The sequence below is a fragment of the Narcine bancroftii genome, chromosome 13 (genome assembly GCF_036971445.1).
Source record: "Narcine bancroftii isolate sNarBan1 chromosome 13, sNarBan1.hap1, whole genome shotgun sequence".
Taxonomy (NCBI): Eukaryota; Metazoa; Chordata; class Chondrichthyes; order Torpediniformes; family Narcinidae; genus Narcine; species Narcine bancroftii.
The window spans coordinates 83,987,702-84,007,508 of record NC_091481.1 but is presented as its reverse complement, the minus strand read 5'-3'; the positions used below and the strand labels follow the sequence as shown (position 1 = coordinate 84,007,508).

At 42.7% G+C, this 19,807-nt stretch overlaps 1 protein-coding gene across 6 annotated transcripts in view; it reads left to right on the top strand.

Moving 5' to 3' along the window:
- LOC138748253 (transmembrane protein 87A) overlaps window positions 1–19,807 on the top strand; it is a 54,744-nt gene that overhangs the window by 8,078 nt on the left and 26,859 nt on the right. For 4 of the 6 annotated variants that reach the window (XR_011347904.1, XR_011347905.1, XM_069908096.1 and 1 more), the window contains exons 4-14: window positions 1,677–1,796; window positions 2,573–2,623; window positions 3,259–3,324; window positions 5,450–5,518; window positions 6,917–7,025; window positions 8,741–8,802; window positions 9,257–9,440; window positions 11,392–11,491; window positions 13,792–13,885; window positions 17,129–17,202; window positions 19,097–19,203. Coding sequence is in view for 3 of the 6 variants with exons in the window: in XM_069908096.1 (XP_069764197.1) it covers window positions 1,677–1,796; window positions 2,573–2,623; window positions 3,259–3,324; window positions 5,450–5,518; window positions 6,917–7,025; window positions 8,741–8,802; window positions 9,257–9,440; window positions 11,392–11,491; window positions 13,792–13,885; window positions 17,129–17,202; window positions 19,097–19,203 (1,036 nt within the window). In the remaining 3 variants the exon portion in view is untranslated. Of the gene's footprint in view, window positions 1–1,676; window positions 1,797–2,572; window positions 2,624–3,258; window positions 3,325–5,449; window positions 5,519–6,916; window positions 7,026–8,740; window positions 8,803–9,256; window positions 9,441–11,391; window positions 11,492–13,791; window positions 13,886–17,128; window positions 17,203–18,452; window positions 18,524–19,096; window positions 19,204–19,807 lie in introns of all 6 variants that reach the window. The other 2 variants (XM_069908097.1, XR_011347906.1) reach the window with 2 other exon arrangements.

Genomic DNA, 19,807 nt, shown 5'->3' with positions numbered 1-19,807 from the left:
ACCCCTGGAGAAAACCCACGCAAACAGGGAGAGAACATCCAAACTTTTTGCAGACAATGTGGGATTCGAACCCAGGTCTGGTCCCAATCACTGGCGCTGTAAAGGTGTTGCGTTGACCGCTGGCGCCAACCATGCCGATCTACTAGTTAGTTCAGTGTTATATGTTGACTAAGGTGCTCCCTTTCTATAAATTGTTGAATTGAGAGTTACATTGGAACTATAATACAGTAAAAGTCTGGACTGCTCCAGGTTTTGTAGATTCTCAGCAGTAGCTTTAAAATCTAAGGAGGAATAAAGATGAGGTGAACAAATAAATTTTGATAGTTTATTCATTAGCAAATACAACGTCCTTCATTTATCAAAACGAGCAGTTTTAAAGAAAAATAAAGTCAACACTTGACAAAAATATAAACAATTTTTTACCTCAAAAAAGGAGTGTGTAATGTTTGAAATTGTTTAAAAATGAACATTGTAAAAGAAAATTACAGTATTATTTTTAATTAAGCAACAACGCTGTTACAGCACCAGTGGTCGGGACCAGGGTTTGAATCCGGCGCTGTCTGTACATTCTCCCTTTATCTGCATAGCTTTTCTACAGGTGCTCTGGGTTCCTTCCACCGTTGGGAATGTACAGGGGTTGTTGGTCAACTGGGTGTAATTGGGCGGGACTGTTACTGTTACTAAATTTAAATTTAGTAAACAAATGAATTTCTTTGTGATAAGATTTCCTGCATCTGTGGCGCTTCTGCGTGCCCGCGTCAACAAAAGCCTGCTAAAATGTAAAATGTTTGAGAATCCAGATTCTCGGATGGTCCAGATTTCTGGCATCTGGAATTTTGGACTTTTACTATATTTTAAAGATCAATATTTATGCTTCAACCAGTCTATTCCTTCATTTTCATGGTCTCTGTTAAGTAACTGCCATCACTGATTTCAATTAATTTGACTGAGGCAGACCTTCAGTAGCAACAAAAGAACTAAAGCTATTCAATTTTTTTTAACGCTGCATAATGTATTAACCGTCATGCACATAATGGCTCATAGACACCCTATATGAAAATGCTATCTGTGAGCAGTGAATTTTGGATTTAGGAAAACAGTAGATGTCCAGATATTCAGAGACCAGAAATCCGGACCACCTGAGAATCCGGACTTTTCGAAAACTCTCAAACTTTATAAATTTAACAGGCTTTGGCGTGTGCAAACGAACAAACTATCAAAATTTACCTGTTCATCTCTTCTTTATTCCTCCTTAAATATGAATTTTAAAAGTACTGCCCGAGAATGCAGAAAGTTGGGTCGACCCATTCCCCAAGCAGCCTGGATTTTTGGACTTCTTCTGTTTCACACTACAGCCCATGTTTGTAAATCTCAAATTTTAAAGTTCAGCTGCTGAGAACTAAGTGGCTGTTTTTTGTCCTGAAACAGCTTGTGATTTCCCCCAAGTTGGTGGTTCTCAACTTTTTATTTTGCACTCACACACCACTTTAAATAATCCCTTACTCACCACAACACCTATGGCTTTGGATAGCATTTAAAATTAATCTGTGGTTTGTAATATGTGGCTTCATAGAAAAAAATAAATCATTGCATATGAATCTTTCACAATTTTTTGGGGGGGGGGAATTAGTCGTAATATATTCCTTTGGTGCTCAGTAACTTTTTTTTACCCATAGGATGACACAGCAGCAAAATATTTCGGTTCTGTGACTGAACATGAAAAAGGTGGAAGTGGTAATTACATTCTGCATCAATACGGATCATTTGAATGTCGAAAGAATAAAACTTTTGGGCAGGTTGGTAAAATTATCAATGGCATATTAATACAAGATTAAAATACTGAATGAACTCAGCAAATCTTGTAGTGAGAATAAATTGTATAACCAATGTTTCAATTCAATAACTTAATTCTCTCCCCGCCCCAACTTATCTTATGTTACTTGTAATGGTACAGAAAATTGCCTGCCGCCTGCCGTATGGCCAGCAAAGAGTCGTCGTCAGTGTCACCTGGCACCCCTTACAGTAAGAGAGAAAGAGAAGTAAGAGAGTCCCTTCAGGGTCCCTGAGTGTCTGTGGATTCATCTCCTGTGCTCCCGCAGCCTCTGGAACCTCATAGACTCCTGTTCAATTCATCGGCAACCTGTGAGCTCCAGTTCCAAACCTCTGACGCGATCAGGAACCCTTCTCGAATCCCGGCCCCAATACTTGGTTCCCATGAGTCACTCTCCAGCTGCCTGTCAGGTTGTCTCCACTGCAGAGCACAAGGCGCCGCCACCTTGGGCACAGAGTTGTGGTGGCGGGATTCTAGTTTAAAAATTGCCATTAGCTTTAATGCCTGTGTAGGGAGCTGCTGGCGTTAGGACTGGGGGGGGGGGGTTGAATCGCTCGGAGCATCTCTAACTCCAATTTCCCTGGGTCTGCACTAGCAACAACATTGTCGCTAAAGCTGCTCCAGCAGCTCCATCATTTTGGTGCTTAAAAACACATCAAGGTTTGGACTAAGTGCGCGATGTATGTTCGTACAAACACATGTTCTATAATTATGAGTACATCTGTTTGAATTCTTTTACAGCTGCAAGTAAATTACTATGACCTGCCAAAACCATTGAGAAAAGAGACTCTGGTAAAAATAAACTTTTTAATAAGATAATAATGAACATTTGCTCAGTTCTGCGACTGGCATCAAACTAGGATAGAGTGTTTAAACTCTAAATTCCAATAGCATTGTTACCAACTTGGTCTTTTATACTCACCCTGTCATTCTGAAATTCCCTGTGGTTTAATAGAATATTACCTGCATGAGGATGCTATGTCAGGTGCCCTGAGGAATCATGAAGAAGCCTGAGGGGCTTCAGGCAGCACCCATGGAGAGAAATGAACTGTCAGCGTTTTGAGTTGAGACTCTCAACGCGAAACATCAATTGACCAGTTCTATCCTTGAATGCTGTCTTACCTGCTGAGTTCCTCCAGCTTCTGTGTTTGCTCGAGATTCAAGCATCTGCAACTTCATTTCTCCGTTGCTGATGTCCCTTTGCAAGCTTCCTGATCAGTGTCCGTGCCGCTACATTGTCATAGCCTCATTAATGCAAATGTGTTTTGCCATTGTTACTTTGGCAGTTGACATACAGGGATCAGAAATTCAACCAAAGTTTAAGCATCAAATTTGCTCACTGCTTCGTGGCTAAGCAATCTGTGATTTGTACCATGTGACTGTGTTCAGAGATTTTACGTTAAATTGTTTTGAACGAATCTTTACAGGTCATTGAACCAGAACTTGAGCCGAATCCCAAACCAGTATCCAAAAGAGCAGTGGTCAATGAGAAGGTACGACAATGATGCATCACACAATACAAAGCATTTTGAGTATTAGGCAGTACAAAACATGACCCGGAGCAAATATTAAGTGGAAAGCTCTTTTGGGAGATGTTTTCTGAGGCCATGTTTCAATCTAAGAGTAAACATCATTTAGGGTATTGTTTTAACAAGATCTTTCTGGATTAAGAGTTTTTAAGGAAATCATTTTCAATGCATTGACTCCAGATTCAAAAATACATTAAATCTTTATTAATAACCTTAAAAATTGCGGGGGGGGGGGAGAAAGTAGTCAAGGTTTTGTGGATGGAGTATTCTAATACCTATCAAAGTTGCAGGAGACAGAATCTTATCAAATTATTTAATTTTTTACTGCCTAGGTTTTAAAATTTGCTTACATTACATTTTAATGTCAGAGTCTTTTTAATCTCTCTCTCTGGACCAGTGGGAACTGATTTGGTGATGATTTTCTATTTTTGGTGCAGTTTCGTCAGTGCCTGGTGATGTTCTTAAAAAGTGTAATGAAAATTGTTGTATTGAGAGCATCAGCAAATTCTCAAATTCTAACCTTTAAATAGAGGAAAATTGTAATTGATGTCATGTATAGAACTTGTATCAAGCTTGACTTCACTGCTGGAAGCTAACCTCCAGAGAAGAATTGTTCACCAAGGGGCTCAGATGAGTTGACAGTCTATTGGGAGGTTCTTCAGACATCTTGTACAATATTCTTTATTTTGTTTCTAACCTTTCTGTGGGTGATTGGTATCATTGTTTCTGTCATTTGGCCTCTCTTTCATCCTTCTCAGTGTCTAAAATCATCTCTCACATCCTCATTAGTTGGAATCGAGATCTGTAGGTGTCTCCTGAGAGCTCCCCCCGCCCCCCCATTAGTCTCTTTTCCTTCCCACTTTCCTTGAGATTTTAAAATCGAACTTATAGCTAATCACTCCACAAGTCATTTTCTCTCCTGGTTTCTCCATCTTTTAATGCCATTTTACTATAACTCAATACTGAGGCAGCCACTGAATAAAGTTGCAGTAATTAAAATGCAAAAAGTATCATATATACGCCGCGTGTAATAGCCGATACCGTGTCAAAGTTTACAACCCCCCCCCCCCCCCCCCCCCAATATTTGACCCCGGCTGCCTGCCCATCTGAGCTCCCAACTGCAGACTCTCGCCTAGGCCCCACCTGCTCAACCGAGCTCCCGATGCCCCAGACGGGGACATGCTATCCTTTCCTGGCCACCCACTTGCCCATCTGAGATCCTAACACCCCGAACTCTGTCTTATCGGCCGGTTTCGGCCACCCGCCAATCTGAGCACCTGATGCCTCAAGTGATGCAGCCAATTACCGCGATCGAAAGTAGTATTTGTGTAATAGTTGACTCCCTAAATTTTACTCTTTTTAAAAAAATAATAATAATTGGTTCATAAATTCACCTATTACACATGTTTATGGTTTTACAGGTTGTACCTCTTTTATCCAACAATGATCCAGCAACTTTTGTGGTCTAGCATGTTTGAATCTGCTGCCATTGGTAAAAACTCCTGGCATAGACAGCATGGGACTCAAATCCTGTTCCCGATCGCTGGTGCTGTAAAGGCATTGCACTAACTGCTACGCGAACCGTGCCGCCCCACAGTATTATTTCCTGTTTTAGGCTTTGATCTCCCTTTGATACGTTAACACAGTGGTCAATTTCTGTTATCTGGCATTTTCTGTGGTCTGGCAATGGCCAGGTTCCAATGTCACCAGATTAAAGAGGTACAACCTGTAGTTTCATTTAAATTTGTTCTTGAAATGTGTGATCTGGTATGGCCTTTTTTATTGTCATGAACATATTGATTCACAAAAGCGGGTCTTCAAAGTACACCCCACAGTGCCAAACTTGCCTGCGGGCCTAATCAGATATTTTGTGAGTTAAGTGCTAAGCAATATTCTTTCAGATTTTAGTTTCATTGTTCTCAACCATTACAGGACTCGGTTTGCTCTCTTCATACTCAAGGCAAGACGTGGTATGCCATTTCCTGTGATGAGAAATCTTACGAGTTGCACTGAAATAGCCTATTTGAGCTGTCAAGACAAATTAGCAAATAGTAGCAAATAACAATGCTTATTTTCCCCCCTCCCCCAGAAAGTAAACAAACAACCAGTGACTGAAGAGCAGAAAATAAATAAGACCACCAGAGTAGACAAATATCCGGTAGGTGTTTTTTCCTCCTTCCTTGCTATAATCCATTTCACTATCTTTAAATCTTTGGGTTAGCCAGTCAAGTAAAAATTGAACAGAATTGCTGCAAATCCTTAGCTGGCCATGCAGCGTCCATGGAGTCACGGAGGGAGCAGTCCCACAAGCAGGAGGCAAGAGGTGGGTAAGGGAAGGAGGGTACACCAGTAAGCAGCGAGAGTACTGCTCCCTCGGTGACTCTCTCGTCTGTTCCCCCCCCCCCCCCCCCCGCAGCCGCAGGAAGTGCCAGACGTGCCCACACCTCCTCCCTCACCACCATTCGGGGCCCCAAATAGTCTTTCAAGTTGAATCAACACTTCACGTGTATCTGCGGGAGTTGTGACCTTCTCTACATCGGAGAGACTGGACGCAGATTGGGAGATTGCATTGCTGAGCACCTTTGCTTTGTCCGCATCAGTGAAAAGATCTCCAAGTGAAGAGATCTAGCCTGAAGCATTGGTTATGTATCTTAGCTCTCACTCTCTAGTGCACCATTCTTTGCTATACAGGGTGCACTTTGACCTTCTGAGTTTCTACGGCAGTGTTTTTACTTCAACTGTGGTGTCTGCAGACTTTCATGTTTTACTTCCCTTGAGAAGCAAAAGAGAGTCCCTTCAGAGACACTGAGAGTCGATAGATTCCCCTCCTGCAGCCTCTGCTGTTACACCGAACTCCGTTCAATCCATTCGCAACCTGTGCTCCAGGTGTAAACCTCCAACGTGATCAATAAACCTTCAGCACCCATGGCCCTTCAGGAACCCTCGGCACCCACTCGAATTCCAGCTCCAATGCCTGGTTCCCATGAGTCAGTCTCCAGTAGCCTGCGTCCAGTGCCGGACCCCAGCCACAAGTCGTCCACAACCTGCGTGAGTCTCTCAGCTGTGGGTTGCTTCTGTGGTCACCGTCATGTAGGGTTGTCTCCTCTGCTTCTCCTCCTCAACGGGGCGGGGTGGGCATTCTCCCCATTTCCGGGACCCTGTGCTGGTCTGCTGCTCCCCTGAGTCTGCAACCCCTCATGGCCGCTGGCAAGCACAGGCACTGCCGTCTTCAGCCCAGACCTGCAGTTGCAGGATTTTAGTTTAAATGCACCATCAGCTCCTCTAACGCCTGTACAGAGGTGCCAGCAATGAACTACTTGGAGCAGCGCTCTGTCTCCATTCCCTGGTCCACACCCTTCGCACTTTAGCCATTACAGCAACTCCAGCAGTTCCACTATTTTGGCCTGTCGCCTTTTGGTTTGTAGCAACTGTGATTCAAAAATATTCTACATATGGCAGGATTCTATGAATTTATAGTGAAATAGGTGAACTTTAAATGTTTTTTAAAAAGCCTGCTGGCACTTGATTAAGTGTTGAATGTCTTTCTCGTTGGCAGGTTATACAGGACTCGGTGGCAATGACCTGGGAGGATGCACCATACCTTTTCATCATCGAGGTCAAAAAGCCAGTGGTTGGCCCTGAAAACACAAACTGGAATCTAGTTTGTAGGTTCTCAGTAGAACAGTAAAGAAAATTTCCTTACAAGGCAGCAAGTGGCCTACGGTTGACTGGGCTTGAATGGAGGAAATCATTTAAACCTTTTTTTTTTCCCTGAACCCCAGTAGTCCTTCACAACCTTCAACAAAAGTTGTGCTTGGACACAACAGTTTTTTTTTAAATCTTTTATTGAGCTAAAACTAGGAAAGTGGAATGAAGCATAATCAATAGGTTGCAAAACTGGGGGCTTTTTTATTTTGGCTAAGTCTCCTAAGAGCTTGGAACAGAGAAGAGTGCAAATGGGGTAATATCAAGGTGCCACTTTTGACCATTTAATGTACTCTTATTGCCTAATGTTAAAGGAGCAGTATCGTTATATTGCCAGCAACTGGAGTTCAAATCTGGTTCTATCCATAAGGAGATTGTATGTTTTCCCCATTGTCCGCGTGGATCTCCTCTAGGTGTTCCAGTTTCCTCCCACCCTTCAAAACATAAGGGGTTGTAGGTCAATTGGGTGGCACGGCACATGGGCTGAAAGATCCTGCTGTATGTCTACATTTTAAAAATAAATACACCAGAATGCATCACTTAACATCCATTCAGCAAGTTTGCAGCAATTTAAAAAAAGTGATTGCTAGTTAAAGGAAATTGCATATTGTAAACCAACCCTGATCCCACTGCCCCTCTCCCCACAGCTCTGTGTCAGTCTCCACACTGATCCCACTGCCCTGCTCTCTCCCCACAGCTCCGTGTCGGTCTCCACGCTGATCCCACTGCCCTGCTCTCTCCCCACAGCTCCGTGTCGGTCTCCACACTGATACCACTGCTCTGCTCTCTCTCCCCACATCACTGTATCAGTTTCCCACACTGATCCTTACTTACAAATAAAAAGTTTACAGGTACGCTACAATATCCTATATAACTTTGCTAAGTATACAATATGGTGTTCACTCAAAAGTACACATCGCAGAATGTATCAAGGCCGTTAAGCAGTGCATACCTGTTAATTTCACGGAAAGTATTGAGGACATTAAGTGGCGCATACCTATATGTGAAGGTTATTAAGTGTGTTTTTTGATTGTAAAAGATCCTTGGGACTAAATCTATGAAGTACTGTATTAGCAACAACTGGAGTGTGCTCCTGTTGTTCCTCTCCACCACCCCCACCCCCAAACTTAATGACACAGCATTGAGGTGTGGTTGGATACAGGAAACAATTTGCCTTTTTGGATTTCCGGCTTGCTCAAAATGTCACTTGTGTCTTTGCTGCAGCCAGCTGAGGCAATGCGAAATGGCGATATCAGGGCATCGAGGGCCTTCCTTTTGCATTCCACCTTTGGGTTGCGTGGAAGTCTGCCTTTGTGCGGGGCTCTGTGAGGTTCCATTCTATTTTAGAGCTAGTGGTAGTGACGTCGTCCATCTGTTACAATGGCAACTTCAATTTTTCAGACGTGATGACTAAAGTGGCTGGCTGAGATATCTTGATTTTTAAAAAATTAAATCAGTTGATACCTCACACTCCATAAACTGTATTCTATCGTGTAGCTCAATAATATTTGCTTGAAACTTTGAGAACAAGTGAAAATAGTGCTCAGTGAGTGACTGGCTATTTGGGACATTACAGTGCTGGCCCTTTAGCCCACGATGTTGCGCATGGCCTCAACATATGTAGTTATATCAACCTTGGTTTCTGTATTGATTGCTATCCTTTGTCTCTTTGCAGTAGAAGTGGAAATGGTGGGACCTTACGGATTCATATCTGCTTCGCAATGGTCACTAATGAACGTAAGTTTTGTCCGTGTCTTGTGAGCAGTTGGTTAATAATTTGCACATAACAAGTCAAATAGGTACGATTAAAGCAGTGATTTTTAACCCCCTCCCCACAAACACATTTAAAAATTGAGATCAACACAGGAACTGCAGGTGCTAGAACCTAGGAGGGAGAAATGAGAGGCCGGATGGGCTCAGTGGGCCAGGAGCATCCATGAGAGAAATGGTCAGTTATCAGTTTGGTCAGAACCCTTTTTACCAACTGAGAAAGATGACATACAAGCTGCAAGTAGAAAAACAAGATAGTCAGTAATCCAATAAGAAAATATCTTGGAAAAATCACAATGCTGGTTCCTTGCAGAAGGGTTCAGGCCTGAAACATCAGCAATATATCTTTACCTCCTATGGTCACCGAGACCTATCTCTGTTTAGAGTCATGCACACTAAATTGCTGTCTTTCTTTCTACAGTTTTACTTGGCAATGTGTGTCATCTACGTGATCTACAGTGTGGTTTGGCTCCTCCTTTCAGCCTATTACTGGAAGGATTTGCTCCGGATTCAGTTCTGGATTGGAGGGGTCATCCTGCTAGGAATGTTGGAAAAAGCAGTCTTCTTTGCAGAATTCCAAAGTCTCTCACGGATGGGTGTGTCAGGTACACGATTATACAAGCTAATCTGGTGATTATTTTTTTTTTGGTATGGTTTGGGAGTGGGGGCAGGGGGTCGGGCAACCAAGGCTCCTGCTCATTGACTTGATTATATGTTTGTAGGTTCAGGCGAGGGGAAGATTAGACTCCTCTTGTACATTTGTAGCCTTTGATAAGACGCCAATTCTCGCTGCTAAACCCATAAAGATCTCTTATTATCTCCAATGTGCCCAATTTCCTGATATTGACAGGAAATCAGGAACTCCTTGAAAGACATGTATTTTGCACATTATTTATTTTACTGAATATTTTTTTCTTTATTGCACAGTCAGTTTGTTTGCATTGCTGAGGACAGTTTTTTTTGCAAGTCAAGGTTATTATCTTATTGCACAAGTACCACCTGATGAAACAGTGTTAACGCACAACCAGACGTCACACACAATACATATTCAGGACATTCATATATTCAAATAAATAAATATTCTCTCATGGCGATGAGAGTCTGAGATGGTCAGTGCGAGCAGTTCCTTGGGTGGTTCAGCGTTCTCGCTGCCCGTGGGAAGAAGCTGTTCCTCAGCCTGGCGGTGCTGGCTCTGATCCTCCTGGATCTCTTCCCCGACGGGAGCAGCCGGAAGATGCTGTGTGCGGGGGTGGGAGTAGTCCTCCATGATAAGGACTATCAATTAGTACTACTACTGCCTTGTTCCAATCTGTGCATAAACCAGCAGTAATAGACAATGAGCCAGGTGGTGTTTTAAAACACTCATTTTATTTCTAACTCTTAAATTATAGTCTTAACTTTTAACACTAAGTCTATTCCCAACTACGTGCAGGTGTACTGGCGTGTGTGTGATATTCCCAAACTATTAGTCCAGGCCAAAATCTGGAAAGATACTTCAAAGTTCAGTCTTCTAAATTCAGTGTTGAAGTGTAGGCCTTTGACATTTGATACCCAGAATTAATGAGGAATTGATGGGACGACGGGAGTTGTGGCTGCGACAGACTCATGAATTCTCCTTGTGTTGCCTTTGAAGAAACGTCCATCCACATGAGCTGTGGTCATAACACTCTTGGTCCTTTTGTGGATAAGACTCAAACTGGGCAGCCTCCATGAACCTCCTGGCACCAGCTTCTCCAAGTATTTTTACTGTTAATCACACTTAAAATGAAGTGGTCTCTCCAAGTAACCATCAACCATCACTGTTGGTCACAATCAAAATGAAATACTTTACTTCGCAAAAGACCCTCCTGCCATAGGTCAATCCACCCTGACTTCCACAAAAATGGCTGGTCACAGTAGCTGCTTCACAACACGGCTTTCTCTTCACCAGTCAGAATGGTTCTCCCTTGCAAAATCACTGTCTTTGCAAATGTATTGAATTTGGAACAAACTGACAAACCTTCCCTCGGTTCTTCCAATGTATCGAATTGTTGGCCTGTCACTCATGATGGTGCTTGAGTTAACAGTTAAATGTTAACTGTGACCATTCAGTTCCTCCTGTCTATACCAACAGTGATAATCCCATTTTTCCAAAACAGGAGCTTGTAATAGCCTTGCCTGCATGAAAAAGAATCTCAGGGCTGTATGTGATGTCGTGTATGTACTCTGACAATAAATCTGAACTTTGAAATGTGGTTGACTCTGGACCGAAGGAAAGATAAAATCAGATGCTTTGATTTGTGATTGAACTGTGGTTCAAATGACGTCAGAGGGTTGAATCACTGCAGCTATTTGCCAATTCGGTCCATCTCCCATCACAAGCCCATAACTGCTCGGAAGCAAGGGAAAAACATAACTTTTTAAATTGTTTTTGATTTTTAGATCTTCTTTGTCCTGTGATTAATACTTTTTAAAAACACAATCCCCCTGAGTACATGATGAAATGGGGGCACAAGAGGGGGTTTGTGCATACTGTGCTTTTTTAATGACAAATTCAATCCTCCTTTTCGTTTGTAGTTCACGGAGCAGTAGTTTTTGCAGAGTTGGTGTCGGCTGTGAAACGCACCTTGGCTCGGGTCCTGGTCATTATCGCTGCACTCGGTTACGGAATTGTCAAGTAAGATGCTTTCAGTAGCAATTTCAGTGCCTTGCCTGAGAGTGTGGACTGGAGCCAAGCAGCCCAGGGATGGTTCTGGGTATTTGAATGATACAGCGAGTATTGCTGGCCCCTCGTACCTTCAGGAAATCAGCTCAGGTGTTGCCTGTGTGGAATTTGAAAATTATTCCTGTGACTGCTTTAATTTCCCCTGGTGCTTCCACATCTTAAAGAAATGCAGAGTAGCTTGATTAGTTATAAACTGCCTCTGGTGTGGATGGGTAACAAAGGGACCATGGTGAGTTTGATGGACTTGTGAAAGTAAAGAGGTTGCTCCGATAGGATTGATCTGAGCCAGCATTGTTGCAGTCGTCATAAGGGCCTCCTCAGGGCTTAGTGTAGTGGTTAGCACCAGGCTGTTACAGCGCCAGTGACCCAGGTTTGAATTTGGCACTGTCTGTAAGGAGTTTGCACGTTCTCGCCGTGTCTGCGTAGGTTTGCTCCGGTCTCCTCCTGCTGTCCAAAGCCATTAATTGGGCGGCTCGGATTTGTAAGCCAGAAGTGCTGTACTTGCGTCTAAGTTTACGTCTAAATGCAGTGTGGAAATATGAGGGGGAAAATAAGACTTTAAAATTTAAACTTACAATCTTCTCTGGCAAATTGACATCTTGTCAGGGAAAGTGAAGGTGTTAAAATTGGCTTGGTCCAGTAAGTGGGGTTCCTCTTATTGGGAGCTTTGAATGACATTGAATAAATTCAATTGCACAAGTACAACTCGATGAAACCCCATTCTCCGGTCCTCAGTGCAAAACACACAGAAACACAACCAGGCACAGCACATATTCAGGACATATACAGCCTCTCCCCTACTTTGGTCATTCAGCATTCTCACTGCCTGTGGATATCAGTATGTGTGCAGAGTGGTAGGGATCCTCAAAGGTTTTGTGTGCCCTCTTCACTGATAGAGTGAGACCAGTATCAGGCCATGACCTGCTGGTTACATTTTTGCCTCTTGAGTCACAAGGTTGCAGGTTCAATTCCAAGAATCAAGAGCGTCATCGAATCTGGCAGTCCCCTGCCATGCTGAAGATGCTCAGTACTGTTGACATTTAATGAAAAATTAAATGTCTGTCAAGGTGTCTGTCCTGTATGGTGAAAGTAAAAATTTAAAAAAATCTCTCCTGGCTACTGCTTTGCCTTGATCAGCATCAGTGGGAAACACAGTACCTGGTCATTAAATTTTTATTTTGGCACCCAGCTCGGTAACAGGTCCTTCCGGCCCATGAGCCCGTGCCACCCAATTGCACCCACGTCCCCAGTATGTTTTGAACGGTGGGAGGAAACTGGAGCACCTGAAGAAAAACCCACACAGTCACGGGGAGAACGTGCAAAATCCTTAAGGCACAGGATTCTAAACCCGGTCCAGTCCCAATCGCTGGTGCCGTAAAGGCGTTGTGCAAACCACTACGCCAACCGTGTCACGAGACTGGAGAAACTAGCCCTGTTTTGCTTAGAGCATAGGAGGTTGAGAGGGAATCTTGTTGAGGTCTATAAAATCATCTGGGACCCAGATAAGGTGAACAACAATCTAGGACAAGAGGGCATTACTATAACGTGAGTAGGGGGTGGGATTTAGAAAGGATGCGAGGGCACAGTTCTTCACTCAGCAGATGGAACAGGCTGAAGGCAAAGTAGTAGAGGCAGGAAATACTTGGATAGGGTGGCATGGTACATCTTGGCAGTTAGTGCAAAGCTGTTACAGTACCAGCGATCAGGACTGGGGTTCGAATCCCGCGCTGTCATTAAGGATTTTGTACGTTCTCCCGGTGTGTGTGTGTGTGTGGATTTCCTCCGGGTGCTCCTCCCACCGTTTGAAACGTACTGGGGGTTGTAGGTCCATTTGGGTGTAATTGGAAGGATCTGTTACTGTGGATCTGTGCCTACATTTTTTAAAAAATTTAACACCATGATGGGAGGGGATTCGAGGGGTATCGGCCTAACGTAGGCAAATGGAGCTAAAGCAAGAGGTCACGTTTTCTAGGCAAGAGCAGCGTGGGCCTGTTTCCACGCTGTAAGATTGTGTGACTCTTGTTTATCTGACACATTTTTATTTGCATCTACCAGCCAGCTGTGAATATTTATTACTTTTTTTTCCCCCACTTCCTTTTCTTGTTCCGCTTGTGTGTTAATTATACTTTCTGGTACGATTTATGTCCCTGAAAGCTGCAGCAAGTAAAACTTTCATTGCATCTGCACACTGTACTTGTGTACTTGCTAAAAAAAAATATTAATTCAATCAATATAATTTCTCATTTAAACAGGCCTCGTTTAGGAGCCACTGCAAATCAAGTCGTTGGCATTGGCGTGTTGTACTTCCTGTTTTCTTCCATAGAGGGAGTCCTGAGAGTAACAGTGGTAAGAAGCTGTGGAGGTGACTGGAATTTTTAATAAGTATCAGGGACAGGAGTGAAAGTGTCCATTTTTGTCGTATAATGAGCCTGAATTTGCGTTACGTGTCTGCATAAGCCAAATTGTAATTTATCCGTGATGTTTGGGATTCTGGGCAGGCAATCTATTCCTGCATTCTTTTGTCTGCAACGTTCTTGAAAATGAAGGCAACATTTTAAAGAAACAAGCTCATGTTTCTGTGTTGAGCACAGAGTCAGTCCTTGAAAGACAGATGAAATTATGGCTCCCTCTCAATCTCTCAACCAGATTGCTCATCCTGTCCAGTTCCCATTGTGCTGCGTTCTCCAGTGCTCAGGATGATTTCCCACTTCTCTGCCTTGTGCTGTTGTTGAAATGGCCACAAATGTCCACCTGAGAATGCTGAGTGAATCTTCCACTTCACGATGTTAATCACTCCCAGTGTGTGGCTTGCAGGCCAAAACTCTGCGACGATGATACTTTAATAAATGAAAATACATTCAGATCATACTACGGTGCAGTACTGTGGCATCCAGGCCAGAAAAGAGCCACGTTGGATGACAGCTGTACAAGGCTGACGTGGTAATACAGCTGTACAACTGGCTGTAGTACTAGAGTTAGGCAACAGTCGTGTGAATCAACCAGGGCTGAATGAAAATTGAACATGGAACGCAGGTGGAATTGAGATGGGTTTTGATCCTTTCTCCAGTTCAATGGTGTCAACATTCATTGTTATAGTTCACCGATATAACCCTGGGTTCTTATTGTGGGAGCCTGATGAAGGGTCATTGGAATAAATGAAACCTCTGGGTTTACAGTGTCCTGTGCAAACACATTCAGATGGGTTTTGATGCTCTCTCCAGTTGAATGGTGTCCACATTCATTGGTATAGTTCACTGATATAACCCCTGGGTTCATATTTGTGGGAGTCTGCTGAAGGGTCATTGGAATAAATGAAACTTCTGGCTTTACAGTGTCCTGTGCAAGCACATGGCAGAAAGATTCTTTAATAATTCTCAAAACACCCCACTTCCACCATCAAGAAGCTCAAGTAGGAGCAGAAAATAGGTCATTAGAGCCTGCCCTGCCATTCAATCATGAGCTGATCCATTTCCCACTCACCCCGACTGCCCGTCCTCCTCCGTCACCTTTGATGCCCAGGCTAATCAAGAACCTATCAATATCTGCCTTAAATGTACCCAATGACCCGGCCTCCTCAACAGCCCATGGCGACAAATTCTGCAGATTTACCACCTCCTGGCTGAAGAAGTTTCTGTTCTATGTGAGCGCCTTCAGTCCTAAAGTTGTGCCCTCTTGTCCTAGACTCTCGCACCATGGGAAACGTACTCTGTCCATGCCTTTCAACATTTGAAATGTTTCAGTGACATCCCCTCCCCCCATTCTCCAAAATTCCAATGAGTACAGGCCAAGAACCATCAAATGCTCTTCATATAATAACCCTTTCATTGCTGGAATCATTCTTGGGAACCTCCTTTGAACCCTCTCCAATGTCTGCACATCCTTTCTTAAATGAGACCAAAACTGCTCACAATACTGTACTCCAAGAGAAGTCTCTTCAGGCCCTTATAAAGCCTCCACATCACATCCCTGCTCTTATATTCTATTCCTCTTGAAATGAATGCTAGCATTGCATTTGTCTTCACCACCAACTCAACTGACAAGTTTGCCTTCAGGCTATCCTGCACGAGGACTCCCAGGTAGGTTCCTTTGCATCTGGGAATTTGCAACTTTTTCCATTTAAAATATAGTCTGTCTGAGTCAGGTCATGGAATTGCCAAGTAGAACTTGTTTCAAAATTTCAAGGGTTCTGATTTGTTAGTGATTTGCTGTTTTCCCCCATCTTAGGGTTTAGATCCTGGGGCAGCACCTCTACACTGGTTCAAAATAACGTTTCATTATCACCTGCAATGAAGGATGAGCAATAATTGCAAGCAATACCCACCATCCATCCATCCATAAATCAATATTGCTCCAATGTGGCTAAGTGATTTGTTGGCTCACTTCAATACTTTTTAAGGGGGGGGGGGGGAAAGAGAAGGCAAACTAAAAAGTGAGTGAAGGGTGAAGGATGTTGACATTTTGTTGTTGTGTCTAAGCAATGTGCGAGGCACAGTAAAAGTGGATGTACAATCTCATTTGATCCACCTCAAAGAACAGGATCACAAGATATAGGATCAGAAGTAGGCCCATTGCCATTCTAATCACCCACCCACCCATGCTTTCTCCCCATAATCCTTGATGCTCTGAGTAATAAAATACCTGTCAATCTCTGCTTTAAATACACCCAACGACATGATGGTTAAATCCCCCACAAAAAAATAAATTATATTGAAAAATACACCCAACGACCTCGCTTCCACAGCAGCCTGTAGCAACCAATTCCACATTCATGACCCTTTTATCCTGAAGTTGTGCCCTCTTGACTTAGAATCCCCTACCATGGAACACAGCCTGCTGCGTTTATTGTAGAAACAGTCACAATTCAAATTGGACCAGGCCTTCAGCATTCAAAATGTCTCTGAGGTCCCCTCATCCTTCTGTACTCCGACAAGTACAGTCCAAGAGCTGACAAATGTTCCTCCTATGCAAACCCTGTCATTCTTGTAAATCTCTAAATCTCTTTCTCAAATAGGCACCCAAAACTGTACACAGTACTCCCAAGTGGGGTTTCATCAGTGCTTTATAGAGTCTCAACGTCCCTGCTCTTGTATGCTATTCATCTAGAAATGAATGTTTCCATTGCATTCGCCTTCTTCACCACCAGTCTGGAGGTTGTCCCCATCTCTTTTGTTCTACTTTCTCCCTTGTGGCAAGAATCTGCAGGTTTGTCTGCTGCCTCTTGGAGTTGAGGTAGCAGAGATCCCAAGATCCACTTGGTTACAGCATAATGCAATTCTTTTGACAAACAGAAGTAAACTAGAGTAAAACCCTTATTATCCAGAATTTGAACAGCTGGCAGCCTCGAGCAACCAGCAAAATAATTGTGGAAAATAAATAGGTTAAAAAAAAATACAGGTTTAAAATCTGGCACATCACCGTAAGTTTGCCAATCACGCAATCTCAAGCAAGCGGAGAATTCACTTAGCGGGCGGGCATCTACCAATTCTTCAGATGTGCTGGATACCATGGGGTTTTACTGTATTTAGCATATATATAAAAAAGCCTTTGGGTTATTTTACTAGTTACATTAACTTTGGTGTCCCTCTTTAGGACCATTATTTGGCAGCCATGACCATCTGTGAGATTTCTCTTGCATTAATAGACTCCTGTATTGTTTGGTGGATATCCTTTTTATTTTCCCCCTTCCTTGAGTTACTTCCATCTGGAGAATTTTAAGAAGTTTCTTTGAATTAATTGTTCTGGGTTATTTAATGTTTGTATAATTCATGATTATGAACAAAATGGTTTCTCCAGCACCTTAAATCTTTCCTAATTTTGTCTGCTTAAAAATAAGCTACAATGGATGGTTAAATTTAATTTTAAAATTTTTTTAATTTATACATGCGTCACGGTAGCAGGCCCTTGCCGCTCAATTAACCTACAACCCCGGGAACGTTTTGAACGGTGGAAAGAAACCAGAGCCCCTGGGGAAAACCCACGCAGACATGGGGAGGACATACAAATTCTGTGCAGATGGTGCGGGATTCGAACCCTGGTTCCGATCGCTGGGGCAGTTACAGCATTGCACTGACCGCTACGCTAACCGTGCCACTTTATTTTGAAAACTAGATGAAGCAGGAAAGCAGCTTGCATGGGGTAATGTGCTAAAATGGACAAAAAGGAAGGTGGGTACGTTTCCAAAATTGATAGGTGGCTGGGTATGGAGGAAGGTTGTCAAAGAATGTAATATGTAGGATACCGATGAGCTGCAGGCCTGGGTGGAGAAATGGGAGGTGGAGTGGAATCCAGCCAACTTTGGGGGTGTGTTGGAGGATACAAAACCTGTTCAAGCAGTGATATCAGTTTAAATTTAGTACCATAGTACCAGCACTTGTGCTTTTTACTGTACTAAGTTCCCTATCTTTTGATCATTTTTGTTTGGGGAGGGATTCTATAAATTGATTACTGTTACAACCACCACAGTGTGACATTGAATAAGTCAACTTGAACAATTTGTTTTCAAACACTGGCCAAATTGTAAGTTTTTGTACGTTCATCTATATCCGTGTGGGTTTCCTTGGGTGCTCCGGTTTCCTCCCATCATTCAAAATAAAACCTACTAGGGTGGGGAGGGGGGGTGGGGTTGTAGGTCTGCAGGGTGTAATTGGGCGGCATGGGCTTGTGAGCCAAAAGGGCCTGTCCCACTTTTAAAACATATCTATTTAAAACTTAAATTCAAATAAATGACTGCTAGGACTATTTTATTTCATGTTAGGATCAGAATAGATCCCAGTGTATCTTGTGAAAATGGGTATTGAACTCATGATGTCTTGTTAGTAACTGAATGTAAGAGATGAAATTCTTTCTTGCTGTGTGCTTATGTTTGTGATGTTATTTCCCTGCCAAGTCTTGTCTGTTCTCTGTCTCTGCTTAGAATCAGGATGACGTAGTCCTACTGGTTGCCATTCCTCTTGCTATACTAGACTCTTCACTCTGCTGGTGGATATCCTACTGCTGTTTGACTCGTTTGCATTCAGTGTGCATGTAAATGTCTGTCTTTTTTAATTCTAAATGCACTGGGTTTAAATTGTTCAAAAGACTTGTTTCTGGTCACTGCATCCCAAATAATGTAAGACTGGCTCTTGCATTAAGGTGCTTTAATGTCGATAAAAGATATTTCTTGTGCAAATGCAAAGTGTCAATTTTACTGTATTGAGGCCTTGAGCCATTAAGCAGTTCAATGTAGAATCAAATGGGGCTTAAAGGCATTCTGAAAATTGTCTCAGTTTTTTCTTGATTCAGATAATGTGGAAGAGGTGAACCATATTTTAAACGTGAATTATATTCTTATAAATTTTTCTCACCTTCCTCTTCCTCCTTTTGAAGATGCTTTGTAAAAAAAAAACCTATCCCACTGAACAAGCTTTTGTTTGCCTGCCCTAATGTTGCTTTCAGACTGTGTTAGATATTATTTGATGTGCTGTGTCCAGTTAAGTGGTGTTGATGAGGGACCTCCCAGCCAAAATAAAATTCTTAATTACTTTTTGAAACAAGTCATTTCCTTGACCCTCTGAACATCTTCATTAGCCTATCCCAGACGATGAAGCAGCTGAAACTCCGAAGGACTCTGGTGAAGCTCTCGCTGTACCGGCATTTCACAAACACATTGATATTTGCTGTTTTTGGTGAGTGAATTAAGTGGGTGGTGGTTGGGCAAAAAGAACATTGTTCATTGATGTGTGTTAAGTTTCAGCAATGCCTTTTCTCCCTTTGTAATCCTTGTTCTTGCTCTTGATCGTATCAGTTCCATAGTCAAGAGTTACTTTCAGGCCGCGTTATCTTTTATTGTAAAAGCCGAACTTCTATTTGGAAAAGTGTGATTAAAGTGAACGGGTTCAGTTGGCACTGTACCGATGGCGTAATTGATCCATGGCATGCAACAGAACAGCAGAATAATGTCATCAATCACACGAGGCCTCGGGTTTGGAAGAGGTAAAAGTGAGCCAGGGTTTACACTCCTGACCTTGGCTCAAACTGGGCAAGGAAAATCAAACCACAATTGAGACATTCAAAATTGAAATTGATTTTTGTTAAATGAGAGTATTAAAATCAATAGATCAACTCTTTCCTGTTCAGAAAAGAAACATTGCAAAAGTTCAGACTTTGTGAAAGGAACTTTGAATTAGAAAGGGTGACCACAGATTTTTGGGTCTTGATCAGTGCTGCTGCTACAGTCCATAATATAACCAGGCTGAGTTCTCGTTAACCTCTTAACTCCTATGTTTAATA